Below are 21,169 nucleotides of genomic sequence, written 5' to 3'. Positions count from 1 at the left end.
TGATCCTGGGGTCCTGGGATCGAGCCCCGCATCGGGCTCCCTGCTCCGCGGGAGGCCTGCTTCTCCCTCTCCCACTCCCCCTGCTTGTGTTCCCTCTCTCGCTGTGTCTCTCTCTGTCAAATAAATAAATAGGAAAAAAAATCTTCAAAAAAAAAAAGTCATCCCTGGTTGGAGTCAGTCTCCCAGTCCCCCCCCGGGTTGCTCCCCTTCTTACCCAGCTCTGCTCTGTCCCCTGCAGCAGGCCACCCAGCACCGCCCCGCCCTGACTCTTCCCTGCCTTTCCTCAGTCCCAGTGGGATGGCTTCTGGACTGAACGATTTAGGAAAGGAAAAGGAAAATGACTTTCTTACTTATATTTAATTGTTTATATTTTAAAATATAGATATGTGCTGGCATTTTTCAAGATAATTTTCATTTAGCTTTAATAGGTTTCGGCAATGCTTCTTGCTACTATAGGCCTTTTGCTAATGCCATCTCCAGCCCCACAGCCTGGAGCTTTTGTTTCATAGCCCTTGCTTATGTTTCTTGCTGTTATTTACTGCTGTTGTTATCCTCAAACCATTCTTCTAATGAGACACGTTTAATTTTTTTGTTGGCTGTGACAAAGAATGTTTTATTGAATAGCTTTAGACACACACTCTTGTTCCCTTATGCAAGAATTTCTGCAGTGTGAACACAGCCAGAGTTAAAGCCAGAGTGGAACTGGGTCTTTAGCTTTGCTAGGACTCCTTCTAGTGCAGGGAGTACATGTCATTCATTGCTGTGTCCCCAGCACCCAGAGGAGCACACAGTAAGTGCTCAATTAAAATTTATTGGACTTGAGTGGTCCTCAGCTGCTTTTAATGAACAGTAAACCTTAAATAATGACATTTCTCCTAGATGGTGAGGGCCTACTACCCTAAGCAATTTTGCCTTTTTCTCAGCAGAAGGTGGTCTTTTGCTCCGTTAAGGAAGCGCTGGAAGTGGACTGGAGCAGTGATAAAGCAAAGGCAGCTCTGAAGCGTACAACTTCGGATTACTTTCTCCTTCAAGGTGAGGACTCAGAGCAGAGCTTCCCGGTGAGCACTTTGTGCTTTGATTTCTGCACCTGTGGCTGCAGAGTCCAGGGGGTTTCTTGATGTTTGCCCCTAGTCGAGTTCCTCACGGGCTGGTTCTCCGTGGCCACTCGAGAACATCCAGATGGATGGAGATGTGGCCCCTTGTTGAGTTCTGCATAACCCTCAACCATTCTCAGGGAGACTGAGGTAGAGATGTCACTTTTATTTGTCAAATTTGCAAAGCACTTTTGGTTGCATTTGGATAGTCTTCAGCCTTCCTTTCTCCAGGGCTGGGTCTGTGCAGACTCCAGGAACACCCCCTGCCTCAAGTCAGGAGAGATGGTGGCTGTGTGTGATAGCTTACACATAATTCCTCCCTCCCCAGGCACTATGTATATTGGTTCAAAGGGAAATACATAAAACTTCCTTCATAAACTGAAAATCAGATGAGGCTAATTAGCTAGGAATGAAGCTTTCCTCCTGTTAATTAGTGGTGTTAGCCAGGTTGGGGAGAGTTGGGAAAAACTAGTTTAGAGCACTTAATATCCATTTGTATAGAAATCATCCAGTGTGAGGAGGTAAGGTAGTCATCCAGTGGGTTAGGTAGGAATGAGTCTTAGGCACATGAGTCGGCTAGGACTCAGAAAATACCTCCTTCTCTGGACTAGGATACGACAGCAAGGCAGTGCCGTCTCTAGTCCAGCCTGAGCACGGGGCCTGGGCCATTGGGAGAAGCTAATCACTCTGCCTGGCACATCGAGAGCCCTCAGTAAACAGTAGCCATTAATTTGTAAAGGTTTGGGGGTATAACCTGAGTGGTTCTTACTGCTGCTTATACAAGGAGTCAACTGGTATTTGAGTTTACCAAAATCTGGTGATTCTCAACCGAGGGCGGTTTTGGTCGCTGGGGGCATTAGCAGTGTCAAGACATTTTTGGTTGTTCAGGCTGGGGGCAGGTAGGGTGGGGAGAGGTCAGGCATGTTGCTAAATATCCATGGCACAGGACAGCCCCTCGTGACAAAGAGTTATCTGGCCCACAATGTCACAATGTCAGTAGTGCCAAGGGCAAGACATCTAATCTAACCCTTTGCAGTTTCTAGAGTATTTTCTCCTCCCAGCTCATCAACACAGCACCCTTGTGCGGTAGACAGAGTGGGACTTCTCCCCAGTTTGGTTTCTTGAGGTGGGGAAACAGAGACCCAGAGAGTCTCAGTGTTTTACCTGAGAGAACATAGACTGCAGCTAGGGCCCTGAACCACTCAGGTCTTTGAAGCCTAAGGCCGTGTGGGAAACAGCAGCCTACCTTCATCCTAAGTGCTGTGTAGGTGTTGGCTTATGGAATCCTCGCTACACTCATGTGGAGTAGCTGCTATTCCCCCATTTATAGTTGTTTTAAAAGACACAGACTGGGGCGCCTGGGTGGCCCAGTCGGTTGAGCGGCTGCCTTCGGCTCAGGTCATGATCTCAGAGTCCTGGGATGGAGCCCCGCATCGGGCTCCCTGCTTGGTGGGGAGTCTGCTTCTCCCTCTCCCTGTACCCCTCACCCTGCTTGTTCTCTCTCTCTCTCTCCCTCTGTCAAATAAGTAAATAAAATCTTTTTTAAAAAAAGACAGACTGATTAAGACCCAGGCCTGTGGCCATCCCTGCCCTCAGGAGCCCATCACCAAAGTGGGAGGCCACAGTGTGGGGGAAAGTGTATATTTAAATCCAGGTGCTGCTGGCCAGCACTGTTAGAAGTTACAAGGGGCTGGGGAAGTAGACAGGTCCTGAGGAAGAAGCGGTAGCCTCATTACTGTGACCCATATGGCATGCTTGGTGCATGGTTGTTCAGAACAGGAGCTTTGGAATGAAAACAGATCTGGTTTTTCAGTCCTGGTTCTGTCATTTTTCTAGGTGGGTGATGTTGAGCCAGAGTTAAATTCCCTGAGGCTTACTCAAATTCCCCTCTGACCATGGGGGTGTTATTAGCACTCGTCTCAAGGGGGTTTTTATAAGACTTGGATGGTATACATACAAAAGGCTCAGCACAGAGCAAGGAAATCCTAGAGACCTGTGTTATCTGTGAAGTTGTGGGTTTTTTTGTTTTTTTTTTTTTAAGATTTTATTTATTTATTTGAGACAGAATGAGAGACAAAGAGCATGAGAGGGAGGAGGGTCAGAGGGAGAAGCAGACTCCCCGCCGAGCAGGGAGCCCGATGCGGGACTCGATCCAGGGACTCCAGGATCATGACCTGAGCCGAAGGCAGTCGCTTAACCAACTGAGCCACCCAGGCGCCCAGTTGTGGGTTTTTGTTTTGTTTGTTTGGGTTTTTGGTTATTGACATGAGTACTTTGCAACTGTGTAGAAATTTTGGGATTGACTCAATTTCCCTTAATTCCATACTTGAGTAGGTATTATCATGGCAGCAATCTTACTAGATTTTAATTTTCTGCCTGTGACACTTTGTTGGATAAAACATTCCCATATGTATACTTCTCTCTTCTAAACAGTACTCAGTACCTTTCCAGTTTCAATTTCAGGGCTTCGGTTTGGTGATTAAAACGATGTTCGTTAGTTAATAGTCATAGAAATTTTTTTATTATGGTAAGAAACACATACCATAAAATTTACCCTCCTAACCACTTTACATGTACAATTCTCTAACAGTCATAGAATTATAAAAGGAGGCAGGCCCACATATCCTCTAGGCCAGGAGTGGCAGGAAGGGGCTTTCTACTCCTCCCCCCACCCCACTCACCCGTGGCATGTGTGGCTGAAGGCCCCTCATTGCTGACTGGCAAGTCCACATCATCAGGCCACTTTCCCTAAGCCTCAGAACCCGTTCAGTGGCACAGGAGGGGAAGTGACTCGCCATTGTCATAGAACAAAATGGTGGTAGTCTGCATCTCAATCCCAAGTCTCCTGACTCTTCCAGGGGCTAGTTCCTTCACACCACACCCACTGCTCTTTCTGGATATCCATCACAGCCTTTGCTGAGCCTCTCTCTCTGCAGCAGGTGACAGGTTCTAACCTTTCTTGCGTGGTGTCATACACACATTCTAGTGATATTTTTTGGTCAGTTGGTCTCTCTGAGCTCTGCTGTATCTTTCCAGAGGGGCTGCAATTGGAACTACTGCGAGTGCTCCAAATGCAACGAGCACGAGGGCCTGGCTTGGCTTTGGGGAGCTCCTCTACGAATGCATACTTATTAACGCCCTTGGCTGCCTGCTGGACTAAAGTTCTGGAAGTAGAGGGAAATGGCTGTCGTGATCTCTTTCCCTGGTTATTCCAGCAGCTTAGAACCCTCTGCTTGTAGATATGAAGCTGATCCTCTGTGGGTGTATCATCTTAATCTTATATCCAGGGAAATACTCCTTTTGATTTTCTGCTCAGCCATTCATGGAGCTATGGGATTCTCCCGTAATTTGACCTCATTGGATTTATGCAGGAAAGCATAGCAGCTTCCACATGTGAAGTTGCCTTCTGCCAAATACACTTGCCGTTAACGGTCTTTGTGACTTTAGGCAAATAACTTGCTTCTCTAGGATTTTGTTTCCTCGCTTCTCAAATGATAAGACTTAAGTCAGCCAGCCTGTCTTGAAAATCTTTTCAGAGTCTAAATAATCAGTGAATCTAATAAAATATCATTCCTGTGGCTTGTATTTCTCTACTTTTATACTTGTATCTTTTTTAAAATAAAGATTTTATTTATTTATTTGGGAGCGAGAGCGCAAGCGCACAAGTAAGGGAAGTGGCAGAGGGAGAGGGAAAAGCAGATTCCCCGCTGAACAGGGAGCTCTATGTGGGACTCGGTCGCAGGACCCGGGGATCATGACCTGAGCCAAAGCCAGACACTTAATGGACTGAGCCACCCTGGCGTCCCTCTACTTTTATATTTATAATTAACAACTTCATTGACTCATGACTTATACCAGAAAACTTAGTTTTATTTCTTTAAAAAAAATTCTAGAAGTTCTTTCTTTTTTTTTTTTTAAAGATTTTATTTATTCATTTGAGAGAGAATGAGATAGAGAGAGCATGAGAGGGGGGAGGGTCAGAGGGAAAAGCAGACTCCCTGCCGAGCAGGGAGCCCGATGTGGGACTCGATTCCCAGACTCCGGGATCATGACCCGAGCCGAAGGCAGTCGCTTAACCAACTGAGCCACCCAGGCGCCCTAGAAGTTATTTCTTGTTTTGTTTTGGGGGGTGTTGTTTTGTGATTTTTAAAAAATTAATTAATTCAAACAATATCCTCCACGTAGTCCCAAAGTTTGATTTTAATTAGAAGCATTCTTTTTGCCCAGACTGTTTTGACTGCTAACCATGGCAATAAAAGTACAGCCTGAGTAGAGACTGATACAGTCTTGTGTCTTGGAAAAAGCATGGCTTTGGAGGCTGACAGAGCTGAGCTCAGATCACATCTCCGCCTTATCAAGAGGCTTAACCTTTGGTGCATGAGCTTCATTCAGATCTAGGTTCCTAACTTGGGGCTGAGGGGGCTAGGGGATAGCACTGCCTTCCCTTGGCTCTAAGAGATGTACTGAGATGGTAAATGTGAAAAACGAGTGCCGGGGCACAGCTTCTAGACTATTGAATATTTTCCTTTGACTCTCTTCAGAACATTTTCCAATCACATATTGAGGAGAGTTGGTTTGTTTTTTTAAGTCAAGGTTTGCACACCTGAAATTGATATAATTCTAAAATGGCCTTAGTTTTGTTATTATAAAATCAAACAATGGTAACGTCTGACTTCAGTGTGTGGGATGGCCTTAGGGAATATCCAGGTTGAGTGGTCGACTTTACAGGCACTACTGTGGTTTTCATGTGGTGTGTAAGAATGGTTATTGTGTACTGAACGCGGCTTGATGCTTTACCTCGCACTGTGCTGAGCATCTGACATATTCTCATTATTATTGTGATAACCTTTGAAATATAGTTGCTGTCCCATTTTCTTTAAGGAGACCAAGGTTGAGCGTGGCTGTGACTTGCTTGGGCATATGCTTGGTTTTATAGACAGAACCAGGATTTAGACCATGAGGTCTGTTTGATCCATGAACTGTGCTCCTTACATCTGTAATGTGCACCTCTAAGCTAAGTGATTTTGTTAAACTGTAAATCAGGAGCTCTCCATGTTAGAGAAATGGGATCACCACCACAGTACAGAAAACCCTGGTTCAGATATGTGTTAGACACAAAGATTATCTGAATTCTGACCCAGATAGTCTTCCTCCTCCCCCAAGAGACACTTGAGTTTTATTTTTTTGAAAAAGTATCACAGTAAGCAGTTTTCAAAGAATTCACAATGGTGTAAAAGGGTAAATTTTCTTCGTTATACCCTCCCCATTTTCCCCACTTCCAATTTGTGGGGGAAACTGTTTAAGAATTCCTTGCCAGGGCACCTGGGTGGCTCATTCGGTGAAGCGTCTGCCTTCGGCTCAGGTCATGATCCCGGGGTCCTGGGATAAAGCTCCCCATCGGGCTCTCTCCTCAGTGGGGAACCTGTTTCTCCCTCTCCATTTGCTCCTCCCCCTGCTTGTGCTCATTTGCTCTCCCTCTTTCTCTCTCTCTCAAATAAATAAATAAAATCTTAAAAAAAAATCTCCAATTTAGAAAGAATTTCTTGCCTATCTGGGGTGGCTCAGTCGGCTAAGCATCCAACTCTTCTGGGGCGCCTGGGTGGCTCAGTCGTTAAGCATCTGCCTTCGGCTCAGGTCATGATCCCAGGGTCCTGGGATTGAGCCCCGCGTTGGGCTCCCTTCTCAGCGGGAAGCCTGCTTCTCCCTCTCCCACTCCCCCTGCTTGTGTTCCCTCTCTCGCTGTGTCTCTCTCTGTCAAATAAAGAAATAAAATCTTTTTAAAAAAAAGCATCCAACTTTTTTTTTTTTAAGATTTATTGATTTGAGAGAGTGAGCGAGCACACACACACGAGTAGTGGGGAGGAGCAGAGGGAGTGGGAGAAGCAGACTCCCTGCTGAGCAGGGAGCCCCACTCGGGGCTCAATCCCAGGAGGCTGGGATCATGATCTGAGCCAAAGGCAGACGATCGACTGAGCCACCCAGGCACCCCAAGCATCCGACTCTTGATTTTGACTCAGCTCATGATCTCAGGGTCGTGAGATTGAGCCCTGCATCGGGCTATATGCTGAGGATGGAGTCTGCCTGGCATTCTCTCTCTGCCTCTTCCCACTGTATGCTTGCTCTCTCTCTCTCTCAAATAAATAAATCTTAAAAAAAAAAAAAAAAGACTCTTTCCTGTCTTCTTGGAAAATGATTAACAGTTATAATCATGCATGTGCATATGTAAACCAAACTATTAAAGCAGCTTGCTTTTTTCTACTGGATCGCCTTAAGTGAGATGGAAAGATCTTGGAGCATGTATAGAGTGACCTCCTATGTCTTGTTGGCTGCATGATGTATTCCTTTGGGTGTACCATTGTTTGTGACCAGTTTCATCTTGAAAGGCATGTAAGCTGTTTTCAGTTTTTCCTGGTCCTTGGAATTTGTTCCGAAGAGTCCTTCTAGGAAGGTGACTTACACACCTAATGATGCCTTAGGAATTCCTAGTGAGGTCGCAGTGCTTGCTCGGCTATGGTGCACGCCCAAGAAAACCTCATAGGGGACCTGACTTTGTTTCACTGTCACCCAGTAGAGCACATAGTAGGTGCTCCGTAAGTAAGTATTTTTTGCCTGAGTGACTGGCTTTTGCTAGTCTGATCATTTGGTCCACTCTAGAGGGAGAACAGCCTGCCCACTGGTGTCCCTGCAGGATCTTCTTGCCTGCCCATTTCTCAGGCACCCATCAGGCTCGATTCCAGCCCCTCACACGCAGGTGTTTCTTACTGCCCCATTCACAGTTCGGCCTCTGGTGAAGCAGCTGCTCTGTGGTGTCTGTGTGCGTGTGTGTTTGCCTGGTTTGAGTGTCGAGTGTTTTTCCAGTTTACTTAATAAGATAGTGGCCAGACTGCATGCTTCCTGCTGCATTTTTCCACTATCTTGAGAGTTGGCCTCGCCATCTGTGAGCAAAAGATCTCATCTTTTTATTATTCTCCCATGGCATGTTGCAAAACATTAAGCGTGAGCTGGTTTCCTGTGGCAAAAAGTTGACTTTGATTTGTTCTTTTTGAGGTTACTGTGAGTTTATCATAACAGGAGTGCTAAAAATATCAGGTCTAGTATGGAAACAGCATTCACTTACCCGCATGAACAATAACATGCAGGTTGAGCCCAGAGCAGGAAGAGATGGGCTTCATCACAAAAGGAGAATTACTTAGCAGAGAATCCTTGGCAATTTGAACTTTCTCGGTCTCTGTTCTGATGAGTCGTGGAAAAGTACTTAGGCCGTTTTTGAGCCACAGAATTAAAGCTGAAAATAATCTTAACCAAACATTGTTTGAGCACCTGCTAAATGTCAGATCCTGTGCCTGGGAATCCTCATCAGATGCTTGCCAGTGGAAAAGAGAAACAAATACTTATCGTGAAGAGAGTTGTAACAGGGCACTAGAGAAGGCTGTTGTGTTGTGCTGTTCTGTTCTTCAGCATGTGTGAATTACTTCATAATAAACTACCGAGGAGCTCAGGGAATGGGGGGTCTGGCCGTCTTTGGGAAGCCGAGGAGTCTTCACAGAGGACAATACATCTGAGCTGGCTTTTAAAGAAGAAGTGTTTGCTAGGGGCTGAAGAGAAGTGAGAAGATTGCAGGTAGAGGAGCAGTCCCTGCAGGGGACCAGTACAAACTCTCTCAGAGCTGGCTGGAGGGGAGATCATCAGGGCCCTGCTTTTTAAAAGCCTTTTATTCTTTTATTTTTATTTTTTTTAAGATTTTATTTTTAAGTGATCTCTACACTCAGTGTGGCACTCGAACTCAACGACCCTGAGATCAAGAGTCGCATGGTCTTCCCGGAGACTGAGCCAGCCAGGCTCTCCTAGGCTTTTATTCTTACAGCCAGTCATTCTCCAACTGATAGGATATCAGAATCAGGGAACATTTGAAAAATACAGATTCCCTGGTCCTAGCTCAGATTTATTGGCTCAAAATAACTAGGGGAGCCTGGCATATCTGTATGTTCGTAAAGCTCCGCAGCTTCTGAAGGCCCAGCCAATTAGAGGGAAACTGCCACAGGGGAGGGGGGTACCCATGTCCTGTGTCACAGCTTTGCGCTCATTTGTGTTCTTACTTTACAGCATATTAAGTATTTATTTCAAATGACGCCATTACTATACTGAAGCAGGAAAAAGGAACTAACCCATGTAGCTTTTGAATATATATCCTCAGACTAAAGAAAAAAGAACTATAAACAAATACCGAACTCTAATTAGTAGGTTTGTTTTTCACAGTGGTGTATGGGTTAGCAATTCTGAAACTAGTTACTGTTTGTTCTAGAATTGAGCAGATAGGTAAATATATTGTGGATAATGAGAATCAGGTTTTTTTTTATTGCCAGAAAAGGGAGTTCCTATAAGTATGGAAGGTGGGAAAGGCTGTGAGATCAGATGGGAATTGGGGTCACCAGATGAACTCATGGTTTTTCTGTGTAGATACAGAAATAGATGTGTGTATGTGTGTGTCTTCACATTTATGCATGTGTATTTCCTAGTTCTGTTTGTTGAGAGGGCTTAGAAGCAAGGACACTCTGGTAGCAAGCCATGAATACACTTCATGCCCAGATCCTGCTTGTTAAAGTTAAGATGTGCTCAAAGAATGATGGGTCATGGGGTGGGACCAAAGTGAGGCGGCTGGGCAGGGGCTGGTAGCTCCAGTGGCAGCCATGGCGTATAACGGCCTTACGGTGCCTCTCATCGTAACGAACGTGTTCTCGGGCTCTGTCCGCTTCTGCGTGCTCTGGTTCATCCCTAAGGGTCCCAACCGGGGAGTTACCATCACCATGTTGGTAACCTGTTCAGTTTGCTGCTATCTCTTTCGGCTGATTGCAATTCTGGCCCAACTCAACCCTCTCTTTGGACCACAGTTGAAAAATGAAACCATTTGGTACCTCAAGTATCATTGGCCTTAAGGAGGAAGACCTGCTCTCCAGGGCTCCATCATTGAGGTCACGAGGAGAATTCCTCTAGATGCAAAATCAACTCCAAACCCAGACCACCTTTGACATGCCTCTTTTGGCCATCAGCTGCCTTAAATATTCACACCACATTTTAATATCTTATTCTACAATGCAGTATTTTTTCCTGTCGCCTTTTTTACATTTTGACGAATTATGTGCCTACTTAACCTAAACTGTGCTGACTCTATAAAGTGTTTGTGCACTCTTCTGAGATAGAAGGTGTTATTCTTCTGAGAAATACATTGCTCTCTCCTTGGAACCTGTGAATTTGAAGATGACTCCTGCCTGGTCACAACATGGGAATCAGCAAAGTGTTTAACTGTCACAAGACAGAATCCAAAGGGGCAGTCAGTAGGAGAGCATGTTCAGAGGAACTGTCTGTCCCAACAGAATTGCACCAAAGTATATTTTCAGGATGACTTTCTTATTTCTGCCATCTATTGGAATAAATTATTTTTCTGCTTTCTGTGTGGGGGGGAAGAATTATGGGTCATGTTAGAAGGACACAGTAGCCAACTTGAAGGGGCTCTTCCTGGTGAAATCTGGGACAGTTGGAGGATCAAGTAAATAATAGATTATAACCCATTGAATAAAAAAAAGAACCCATGAGTCTATACTGATAGATAAATGAATAAGTAAGTAAATGGGGCAGAGACGAAATTTTTTTTTTTCATAGAAGAATAAAGCAGGAGCGATGAAGTTAAAAAAATCTGTGTATGACCATCACCATAGCAGTAAAAGTTGTTTCAGTCAAGAATCCTTGATGGAGGGGTGTCTGGGTGGCTCAGTCGTTAAGCGTCTGCCTTCGGCTCAGGTCATGATCCCAGGGTCCTGGGATCGAGCCCCGCATCGGGCTCCCTGCTCAGCGGGAAGCCTGCTTCTCCCTCTCCCACTCCCCCTGCTTGTGTTCCCTCTCTTGCTGTGTCTCTCTCTGTCAAATAAATAAATAAAATTTTAAAAACAAAAAAAGAATCCTTGATGGATGCTAAACCTAACGGAAAGGTTTGCTGTGAAATAGAAGAGATGTCTCTTCCCAAGATACTTTTTAACTAATTACAGAGAGAGACTTTAGAGAACCCTGGCAGATTGTACCTCAACCGAGAGATCAAAGTTGATATTCCGGGAATGCATCCCGAGAGGATGCACTGAGAAGGACACACCACCACTCTGGATTTCCTGTCCAAAGTGGGTAATGTGAGTCTCATTACGAGGAAACATCAGACCAACTCGAATAGAAGAATATTCTGTGAAGTAAATGACTTGTACTCTTCAAAGTGTCACAAAGAACTGAGGAACTCTTGTACCAGATTAAAGGAGAATAAAGAGACACGATAACTAAGTGGAATGGGGAATTCTAGATTGGATTCGAGAGTACTGGAAGACTTTTCTTTTGCTTTCAAGGACATTAGTGGGACAGTTGATAAAATTTGAAAAAGGTCTATAGATTAGATACAGTCTGTCAGTGTTAATTTCATGGTTTGCATAATTGTTTTGTGGTTATGTGAGAGAATATTCTTGTTTTTAGGAAATACACCCTGAAGTATTTAGGGGCAAATGCTGGATCATTCAGGAAAAAATGAGTATGTGTAGATATAGAGAAATAATGATAAATGTGGTAGAATGTTAACATTTGGGAAATCTAGATGAAGTTATACAGGAATTCTGTGTACAGTTTTTCTGTATGTCTAAAATTACTTCAAAAGTTAAAAATAGGGGCGCCTGAGTGGCTCAGATGGTTGAGCGTCTGCCTTCGGCTCGGGTCATGATCCCAGGATCCTGGGATCGAGCCCCACATCGGGCTCCTGGCTTGATGGGGAGCCTGCTTCTCCCTCTCCCTCTGCCTCTCTCCCTGCTCATGCGCTCTCTCTCTCGCTCTCTCGCTCTCTCTGTGTCTCAAATGAATAAATTAAAATCTTAAAAAAAATTATATGTTTAAAAAAAAAAGTTAAAAATAAGGGCACCTGGGTGGCTCACTTGGTTAAACATCTGACTTTGGCTCAGGTCATCTCCGTGTCCTGTTATCAAGCCCTGTGTGGGGTTCCCTGCTCAGCAGGGAGTCTGCCTCACCTTTTCTCTCTCTCTTTCTCCCTCTCCCCCTTTGCCCCTACCTCCACTTGTGCTCTCGCTCTCAAATAAATAAATAAAATCTTTAAAAAAAAAAAAAAAAGTTAAAAATAACAAAAAACAAAAACAGTCTCCAAATGAACCGATTCTCAGCACCTGGAAAAATGCTATTTGATAGCTGATGAGTAATACTTGCAAAGGGCTTATTGGTGATCTGTGCGGGGTCCATAGAATGGCATGTATTTTTTAAAGATTTTATTTATTTATTTGACACACAGAGAGAGATAGCGAGAGAGGCAACACAAGCAGGGGGAGTGGGAGAGGGAGAAGCAGGCCTCTGCTGAGCAGGGAGCCCAGCACGGTCAGGACGGTCCTGGGATCATGACCTGAGCTGAAGGCAGACACTTAACGACTGAGCCACCCAGGTGCCCCAGGAATGGCATATTTTAACAGCACATCCTCGTCATCTCTTCAGATGGTGGGGAGGTCTGAATCTGGTATTCTGCATGTACAGTTCCTCTGGAAAAGAGCTGTATAGGGTGCCTAGAGACCCTTGCTGTGGGAGAAATACCGCACATCACCAGAACAGCAAAGCCTGATGAATTAGGTAGGAGATGATGAGCAAGTCTCCTTGGCCTCCACTATGGGCCTTTGCTCTGCAAAAAAGAATTTCCTCTGTCAAGCAGTAGTGGTAGGCAGACTGTAGGGGGTGTATTTGCATGTAAACACGTCACACTCACCTTCTGTCTGGAGCTGGGCAGGAACTTACTAAAAATACAAATGGTGGCTTGGAGGCAGGTACTAGGGGAGCAAAGGGCATAGATACAGTGGTGGCCTCTTGTAACTCACTTCCCCCTGCTGAGCCTCTTTGGTTGTGGGTGGATTAAAGATGAGGTGTCCTAATATGCTGTCTGTGTTTACCCAGAGCCAGAATGAGTCTGTTGGAAGCCAGTGCTCCAAATTAAGCTGTTAACTTTGTTCCAGCCTATTTGCCTTTTTCTCTTCTGCGGAGCATTCGTGAAGTTCATATGCATGATTGGCGGCTCCTTTCACCTAGAGCCCCAGCCCAGCACTCTGTGTGGTGCTCTCTGGAACCCGAGTTCACTGGAGACCTGATTTCCCTCCCTCCTATTCAGATGACCACGAGTTCTCCCATAGGACTGCCTCTCACCGGCAGCCTTCATCAGTGCTGTGGTCCTTTTACCAGCCTCTGCCTTTAGAGCTCCTCCTTCTAATCCATTTTCAGTCACCAGATTGATCTTTCTAAAAACTGAAACCCTTCCATGAATCTTTTTTGCCATCAGGATACAATTTAAACTTTGTGGCTTGGCATTCTAGACCTGGGACCCACTGACCTCTATTTCTCCTTTCCATTCCCTTCTGCCGTCCTTGAACCCTACACTCTTACTGAACTACTTGCTTTCACCCCCTTCATTTCTATACACATTTCCATTTCTTCTGCCTGGAATATCCTGCTTCAGCCCTTCCCACTTAACCCTCATTGCTCAGCTCCAGTGCTACCTCCAGGAACCTAACTCCCCTTATCTGAGTTGGGTTTCCTTCCTCTGTAATCCCCATGCCACCCCCAGACAACAGAGCTGACTTGAGGGCTGTCTTGTGGGCTCCCTCGTCTCTTGACTGTCCAGCAGAGGCCTGATGCAGAATGGGCTTGGTCAGTGTGGGTCGATTGATTGCTGAGGCCACCTGTCCTACGTTTGGAGAGTTTTGCTAATTCCTTTTTGTTTTGTTTTGTTTTTTAAGATTGTATTTATTAGCATGAGTGGGGGGTGGGCAGAGGCAGAGGGAGAAGCAAACTCCCCGCTGAGCAGGGAGCCCGATGCGGGCTGATCCCAAGATGCTGGGATCGTGACCTGAGCCAAGGGCAGGCAAATGCTTAACCAACTGAGCCACCCACGCACCCCAGAATTTTGCTAATTCTTAACCTGTGGCTTCATTAGTTTATTTTAGGCTCATGTAAAGCTGCTTAGATGGTGCTAATTTGCCTGAGTCCTTTTCTCCACTGTGGCACAAGCCTGGAAGTACCTGTAAGACCCAGACGTAGCTGTAGGACTGTGCCATAAGCATCTAAAGGATGGAGAAGTATTTCCACGCCTTTAACTTCTGTGTCCAGAGAGCAAGGGCTTGTTAACAACCAGCAGCTCCTGTCTCTGGTAGGAGCTGGAGAGGTCAGGGCCCTTCACTGGGGGATTAGGCTCTTTTCTTGGTTTGTAAATCTAGCCAGACAAGTTTGGGGTTCATATCTCCTTTCTCCTGCCCGTAGAATCTTCTCAGTCACCTATACCTTGAAGTCTCCAGAGTTGGAAATGGAAAGAAGAAGTTTAGGTCCCAGCTCTGCATATATTTCTTGACCTTAAGCAAGTCCCTTCACTTCGTGGCCTCTGTAGAAATGGAGATTTTGAGAACTTTATACTTGCGATGATCATATATATGAGAGCCTTCAAAGTAGTTCTGTTTTCTCCTTTTTTAAATTGTAAAAATGAAACAGATTAGTAAAATATATAGGTAACTTCAGAGGAAACAGCCATTTCTTGTATATTCTTCTAGAACTTTCTTTTTTTAGGTTTACTTATTTTTTTTTTAGTAACCTCTACACCCAACCTGGGGCTTGAACCTGTGACCCTGAGATCAAGAGTTTCATGCTCCTGAGTGAGCCAGCCAGGCGCCCCTAGAGCTTTCTAGTATTTTATATCTCATTTTTCATCCTCTCCGCGTGGATTCTTTTGCAAGGTGTCTTGATGGTGGGTGCTTTGTAATATTTTTTTTCCTGTTGTAGACTCTAGAAAACTTTGTTTTTTGATGCCTCCTCCTCCAATTCTCCCTGCCCCACCGCACTCCCTACTTAACTCCTTGTTTTTAGGATTTGTAATTGTCTTTGTCTCTCGGCCTCAGCTTGATTTGGTGATGAGTTCTGTTCAGAGGGAACTTCTTATTTTAGAACTTGTGACCTTTGCAGACCAGGTCAAGGGCAGCCGTTCCCATTCGGGCCTGGCATTCCCCACTGGGTGTTTCAGCAGTGTCCAGCAGTGACAAGGACCACTGAGGAGGAGACGGCCACAGGGAAGTGGGTTCCGATAAGGGGGTGGCAGTCGAGTACTTGTTGATTCGCTGCTGTCATGACCACAGATGTTTAAAAATAATTTGTAGGAAGGGCGAAAGAAAAAAAGCAGTGGTTTTTTTGGTGGTTGTTGTTCTGTTTGGGTGTTTTGGGGCCACTGCCTTATCAGTGGTGGAGAACGCAGACCGCAGTCATTCAGAAAGCAAGGCAGTGCCATGTGAGAGAAGAGAGCTGAGGGGAAGGGCAGAGGTGCCCCGTAAGGACGGTCTAGTGCCTCATAGCCGTCAGCGGATAGACTGGCGAGAAAACCCATCCTGGTGAGGCACTGCTCCGCTCTTCAGTCTGACAAATGGGCATAACCCTAAGTCCGCCTCATCGGACAACAGGGATTAAACAAAGGCCCGGCCCCTGTTGTGCTTTCATCATTGTTGATTAAGAGCTTTACATGTGTCACAATCCCATTAAATCTTCATAACGCCCTCGTGAGAGCAGATCTTATTATGATCGTCCATTGTCACATGAGGTTATTGACTGTTGGACAGGCCGTCATTTGTCCAGGGTCACCAAACCTAGTAAGTGTCTAAGTGTTGTCCAACGCAGTCAGATTTCAATTACAGCGGAGCCTTGAACAACACAGATTTGAAATGTGCAGGTCCACTTACACATGAATTCTTTTTTTGATAAATACCGTACAGTACTGTAAAATTATTTTCTCTTCCCTGTGATTTTCTTTCTTTCTTTTTTTTTTTTTAAAGATTTTATTTATTTATTTGACAGAGAGAGAGATAGCGAGAGCAGGAACACAAGCAGGGGGAGTGGGAGAGGGAGAAACGGGCTTCCTGCCGAGCAGGGAGCCCGATGTGGGACTCAATCCCAGGACCCTGGGATCATGACCTGAGCCGAAGACAGACGCTTAATGACTGAGCCACCCAGGCACCCCCCTGTGATTTTCTTAATAACATTTCCTTTTTTCTACCTTACTTTATTGTAAGAATACAGTATGTAATAGATAGAACACAAATATTTGTTAACCAACTGTTTCTGTTATCACTAAGGCTTCCGGCTAGCAGTAGGCTATTAGTAGTGAAGTTTTTGGAGAATCAAAGTTATATGTGGATTGTCGTGTTCACGGGGGGTCAGTGCCTCTAAACCTCTATGTTGTTCAAGGGTCGACTATATTAGCACCACCAATAATGGCATTATGTCCATTTTACAAATCTGAATTTCACAAGAGCCCTGTGACATTTCCTTATCCCACTTTGGCAGATGGGAACCTGAGGCCCCTGAGAACAGACTGTAATAATGGGCAGCATTGTCAGCGAGACCTGCCTGGTTGTTTGCTTTGCAGCCCTATGTCTCCCCCACCCCCGGCGTTAGCCTGTGTTTGAGCTGCTCTTGGGCCCCCAGCCCAGCTGCAGTTCTTGTTCAGCGCCTCCCATCTTTTCTCCTACTGTCAGACCACAGTCACGGGAATGTCCTGTGCCATCTTCCCTCGGTGAGAGCCGTTGGCAGAGAGCAGCAGATGCCCAGAGTCAAGGTCATGTGCCACTCAAGTGCTGGGCTAGAGAAAAGCCCCTGTCTCCCTGCTGCTTGTGACCAGGCAGGGTGAGTGTGAATGCAGAGGGCTCTGTCAGAACCGCTCTGTGAGTAGAGGGTGCGGTTGGCAACGCTGAGAGGGAAGGGGCCCTGCGGCGGGGGGCTGTGGATCTCTCTGCTTGCCCTCTACGTAATTGTCTCTGCGTTTTAGAATTTCCTTGTCCTCTTCTTTTTGTAAGTTACATACAGTCTTTGCATACTAGTCAAAATGTTCTGCTTCAAAGTGAGGGTCAAGCTCAGGAATCACTTGACATTTTTTAGAGGAGAATCAGTATTTGGCTGGACAGGAGTCTGACTGAGTGGTTGGCATTATTCTAAACTGGTGGGCTCTGGGGTGGGGAGCCAAATCCATTTGAAGTGATTTTTATTTTGTGAACTAGCATGTCTCCTATCTTGTTTCTGCTCCTAGGGAGGGGGTACAGCATTGAGGTTATGAATGTGGTGACCTTTGAGTCCATTGTGACCCTGAGCCTCTCTGTCCCAAGCCTCAGTTTCCCACCTCTAGAATGGGGTGGGAACAGTTGTACCTTACCTCATTCTGTTTTGTTTTTACATAGTGGAGTGCATTCTGAATATAGGATTTATAGAATTTTTTTAAGGTTTTATTTTTAAGTAATCTCCACACCCAATGTGGGGCTCGAACTCACAACCCCGAGATCAAGAGTCACACACTCCATTGACTGAGCCAGCCAGGTGCCCCTGTAGGATTTTTTTTTTTTTAACCTAAATTAGGGTGTGTGGTTTTGTTTTTGTTTTTTTTTTAAGATGTATTTATCTTTGTTGGGGGTAGCGCAGAGGGAAAGACTCTTTCAAGCAGACGCCCTGCCAAGTGAGGAGCCTGACACGAGGCTCAATCCCACAACCCATGAGATTGTGACTTGAGCCGAAACCAAGAGTCGGATGCCCAACTAACTGAGCCACCCAGGCGCCCCTGACTAAAACCTGCTTAAACATAATTTTAATAGATTAATAATATTCCAATCTGTCAATATGTTTTACGTAACCATCCTACCATCTGATATCATTTCCAGATTTTCTGTCGTATAAATAACATGGTAGTGACCATTTATACATAATTCAATCACTGGCCAAGGGGCATGGCCCTTTGTAAAGATCCTCAGTACCACATTTTCTTATGGTTTACTGAGCATTTACCCTCCCACCAGAGCTCAGTGACAGAGCAGTTCCCTCTGCCTTCTTGCTTAGGTGAGTAATCTTGGCCTTTAATTTGGTAGTCAAAAAACGGCATCTTGTTTTCAGGTCATTTCTGAGAAATAGCACTCCCTTCCCCACCCCTCCCCCCAATAACTTGCATGCGGCTGCTTCAAATTCTTTTCAGAAGAGAGTGAGATGTAAATAATAAGAGACAGCTTTCTTTTTCTGTTTTGAGCTGTTATGCGATAAGGTCCCACACCAGGTTTCACTGGAGAGGTGAAAGGGTGGCCAGGACTTGGAGCTCAGAAGGGGCATTTCAGAGCAAGTCTTCAGGGGAGGCCACTCCAGTGGTGAGGCTCTCTGGAGAGTGAGATCAAAGTACTGTGTGGCCATGGTGACAGTCGTGACAGTCAGGAATTATGAGTGTGCCCTCTGGATGGCAGGACCTGGTGCTGTCTGGATCGCTTCTGGGTCCCCAGCAAGGGGGTGTGAGGCTGGAGTGCAGGTGCTCAGGAAATGTTTGTGGATGAAAAAATGAATGAATGAATATATGCACACACCTACTTGTAAGTTTCTGTGGTTAAAGAGTGAAGTAAAAGAAGGGGCAAGTAATGTGGAACTGAGCTGAACAGATGACCAGGCACCTCAAAAGGCAGGAGGCTGCAAGAGCCAAACTCACAGTGACTTCCCTGAAACGTCCCTGCCTTCCCCAATCCAGCTCTGTCCCTCCTTGGAGCTTCATGCCTGCAGGCTGGCTTTTCTGCACCTTTAGCCCTCAGATACGGCCTTGATTTTTTTTGCTTTTTGTTTTTTTAAAGATTTTGTTTATTTATTTGACTGAGAGAAAGGGGAGAGAGAGAACACAAGCAGGGGGAGCAGCAGGCAAAGGGAGAAGCAGGCTGTCCGCGGAGCAGGGAGCCCGATGTAGGGCTCAAACCCAGGACCCTGGGATCATGACAGCCCCTGAAGGCAGATGCTTAACCGACTGAGCCACCCAGGCGCCCCTGGCCTTGAAAGCCAGATTTCATCTCGTTTCCCTCTTGAGGACACATGTGGTGCACTGTGTATGTTTTTTTGTTTCTTGCTGGACTTTCCAAATCTACCATATATGTAAATACATGGTAAGGAACAGATCCATCCTGGTTATGTTGAAAACTATATTCTGAATAGAAGAACAGGCCTGGTAAGGGTGGGTGAGGATCCTGTGTCAGCTGTCATGAGCCCCTCATGTGTGACTGGTGTCCGTCCTTCGCCCGAGTGGAGAGTTTCTCAGTGCCCACTATGGGGCATGCCCTGTGCTAGGCATTAAGTAGAGAATAGTGAACAAAGCAGATACGGTTTCTGTCCCACAAGCACAAAAATCCAGCAGAGGAGACAAATCCCGTCCTTGTACAGTGAATTTACACAAGTGACTGTAAGATCATACCCTGAGATCCGAGTATTAGAGGAAAAAGAGGGCGGGGGGTATGCAGAGTATCAGGATTGCTCAGAGCCGGGTCACTGGAGCCTCCAGAGCTCACAGCTGAGTTAGTGATGGTAACAGAGCTAAGTGACGAAGTATGTCAGTTTCTCCGAGGGCGAGCAAGCTCGGTTTATGGAGGTTGTGGAAGAGCAGCGGCTCTGGAGCTCTGTCATTTACCCGGTGCTCTCGCTGCACCTGGCGCTGTCCGGGCTCCTTTGCGGGGACTACTTCACTTAGTCTTTAAACCCCGTAAGGGAAGTGCTCTTAATGATTCCCATTTTACAGAGGAGGCTCGAGGATGTTTTCACAGGCCCAAGGTCATAGTAAGTGGAAAAATTGGGATCCAGCCCAGGCAGTTTGGCTCCAGCGCTGTGCTCCTTACTGCTGCTGCCTGCCAGTTTCAAAGCTCCCTTGGCTTTGAAGCAGCACGTGGATGTGCCAAGGGTGAGAGTGTGCCCAGGGTCAGTGTTCAGGCCTGGTGGCCAGTGGGGATGAGATGGCTCCACCCAGCGAGACCGCCCCATTCCATCCAGTAATGCTCTCTCAGAGCACCTTTGCTGGTTCCCACTTTTTGTTATTCTGTATGTAATTTTGTCACCTTCCCTAAATGCTCTGAGAGGGCAGTGTGTGCGTTTTGCTTTCCCCTGTCCGGCTCAGGGCCTGGCACAAAATCGGTGCTCATTACTTATTTATATATTTGTTTTTATTGAGATGTACTTGACCTATAACACTGTATTTCAGGTTACAACATAATGATTCGATATTTGTATACACTGTGAAATCATCACAATAATTCTAGTTATTACCATCCTTGGTATGTATTTATTGGAAAGAGCAATTGACCAAACATGAGACCTCATGTTTTGCCTTAAAAGATAGGCTTTGTGGGACGGGGGTGCCTGGATGGCTTGGTTATGTTAAGCATTGGACTCTTAATTTTGGCTCAGGTCATGATCTCAGGGTTGTGAGATCAAGCCCTGCTCAGTGCAGAGTCTGCTTAAGACTCTCTCCCTCTCCATGGGGGCCTGGGTGGCTCAGTCGTTAAGCATCTGCCTCTGGCTCGGGTCATGATCCCAGGGTCCTGGGATCGAGCCCCGCATCGGGCTCTCTGCTCAGTGGGAAGCCTGCTTCTCCCTCTCCCACTCCCCCTGCTTGTGTTCCCTCTCTCGCTGTCTCTCTCTCGTCGAATAAGTAAAAATAAAATCTTAAAATAAATAAATAAATAAATAAAAAATAGTGCTGCTTTCCAGATTTCTGTTACAACACGAATCTGATACTCTGATTCAGTTTAAATTTGAATTTGCGTGTTAATTTCCTTTTTTCAGAATAGTAGTATATTCGCATGTACATTGTTTTTCTTCTAACAAATGAAAAGGTGCTTGGTTTCTCCTTTTTTGAAGTTTGCCTTTTTCCATTACATGGGCAAGTCCTGAACTTGGGCAGAGACACTAGCCTATCATCTGTAGTGATGAATGTCATTCCCTTAGACTTTAACAACCTGAGTTAATTAAAAGGTTCAGATGAAGTTAATCAACTTTGGAACTCTAATTTTGTGCAGTGTTTTGATACTATGCGATGAGTCATCTTTTGGCAGAGTAGCTCTCCATCCCTGACAATATTTGATCTTAATGGAACAATTTTATAATCTGGAAACTGGTGAAGAGGTGCTCTTCAGAATTGCAGTGTCAACAGTGGTGTGTGTGTGTGTGTGTGTGTGTGTGTGTGTGTGTGTGTGTGTGTG

The 21,169-nt window shown here is 45.6% G+C and overlaps 2 protein-coding genes across 4 annotated transcripts in view; both read left to right on the top strand.

Annotated features, from left to right (window-relative positions):
* SAE1 (SUMO1 activating enzyme subunit 1) overlaps nucleotides 1-21,169 on the top strand; it is an 80,803-nt gene that overhangs the window by 36,804 nt on the left and 22,830 nt on the right. For all 3 annotated transcript variants that reach the window (XM_021681187.1, XM_044911477.1, XM_021681186.2), the window contains exon 6: nucleotides 927-1,032. In XM_021681187.1, coding sequence (XP_021536862.1) covers nucleotides 927-1,032 — 106 coding nt within the window. The remainder of the gene's footprint in view (nucleotides 1-926; nucleotides 1,033-21,169) is intronic.
* On the top strand, nucleotides 9,782-10,101 carry LOC110572802 (V-type proton ATPase subunit e 1-like). Its single transcript, XM_044911478.1, has one exon. The coding sequence runs from the start codon at nucleotides 9,782-9,784 to the stop codon at nucleotides 10,025-10,027; it is 246 nt and encodes an 81-aa protein (XP_044767413.1). The 3' UTR covers nucleotides 10,028-10,101.

The sequence above is a fragment of the Neomonachus schauinslandi genome, chromosome 16 (genome assembly GCF_002201575.2).
Source record: "Neomonachus schauinslandi chromosome 16, ASM220157v2, whole genome shotgun sequence".
Classification (NCBI taxonomy): Eukaryota; Metazoa; Chordata; class Mammalia; order Carnivora; family Phocidae; genus Neomonachus; species Neomonachus schauinslandi.
This window is presented reverse-complemented; position numbering and strand designations above follow the sequence as displayed.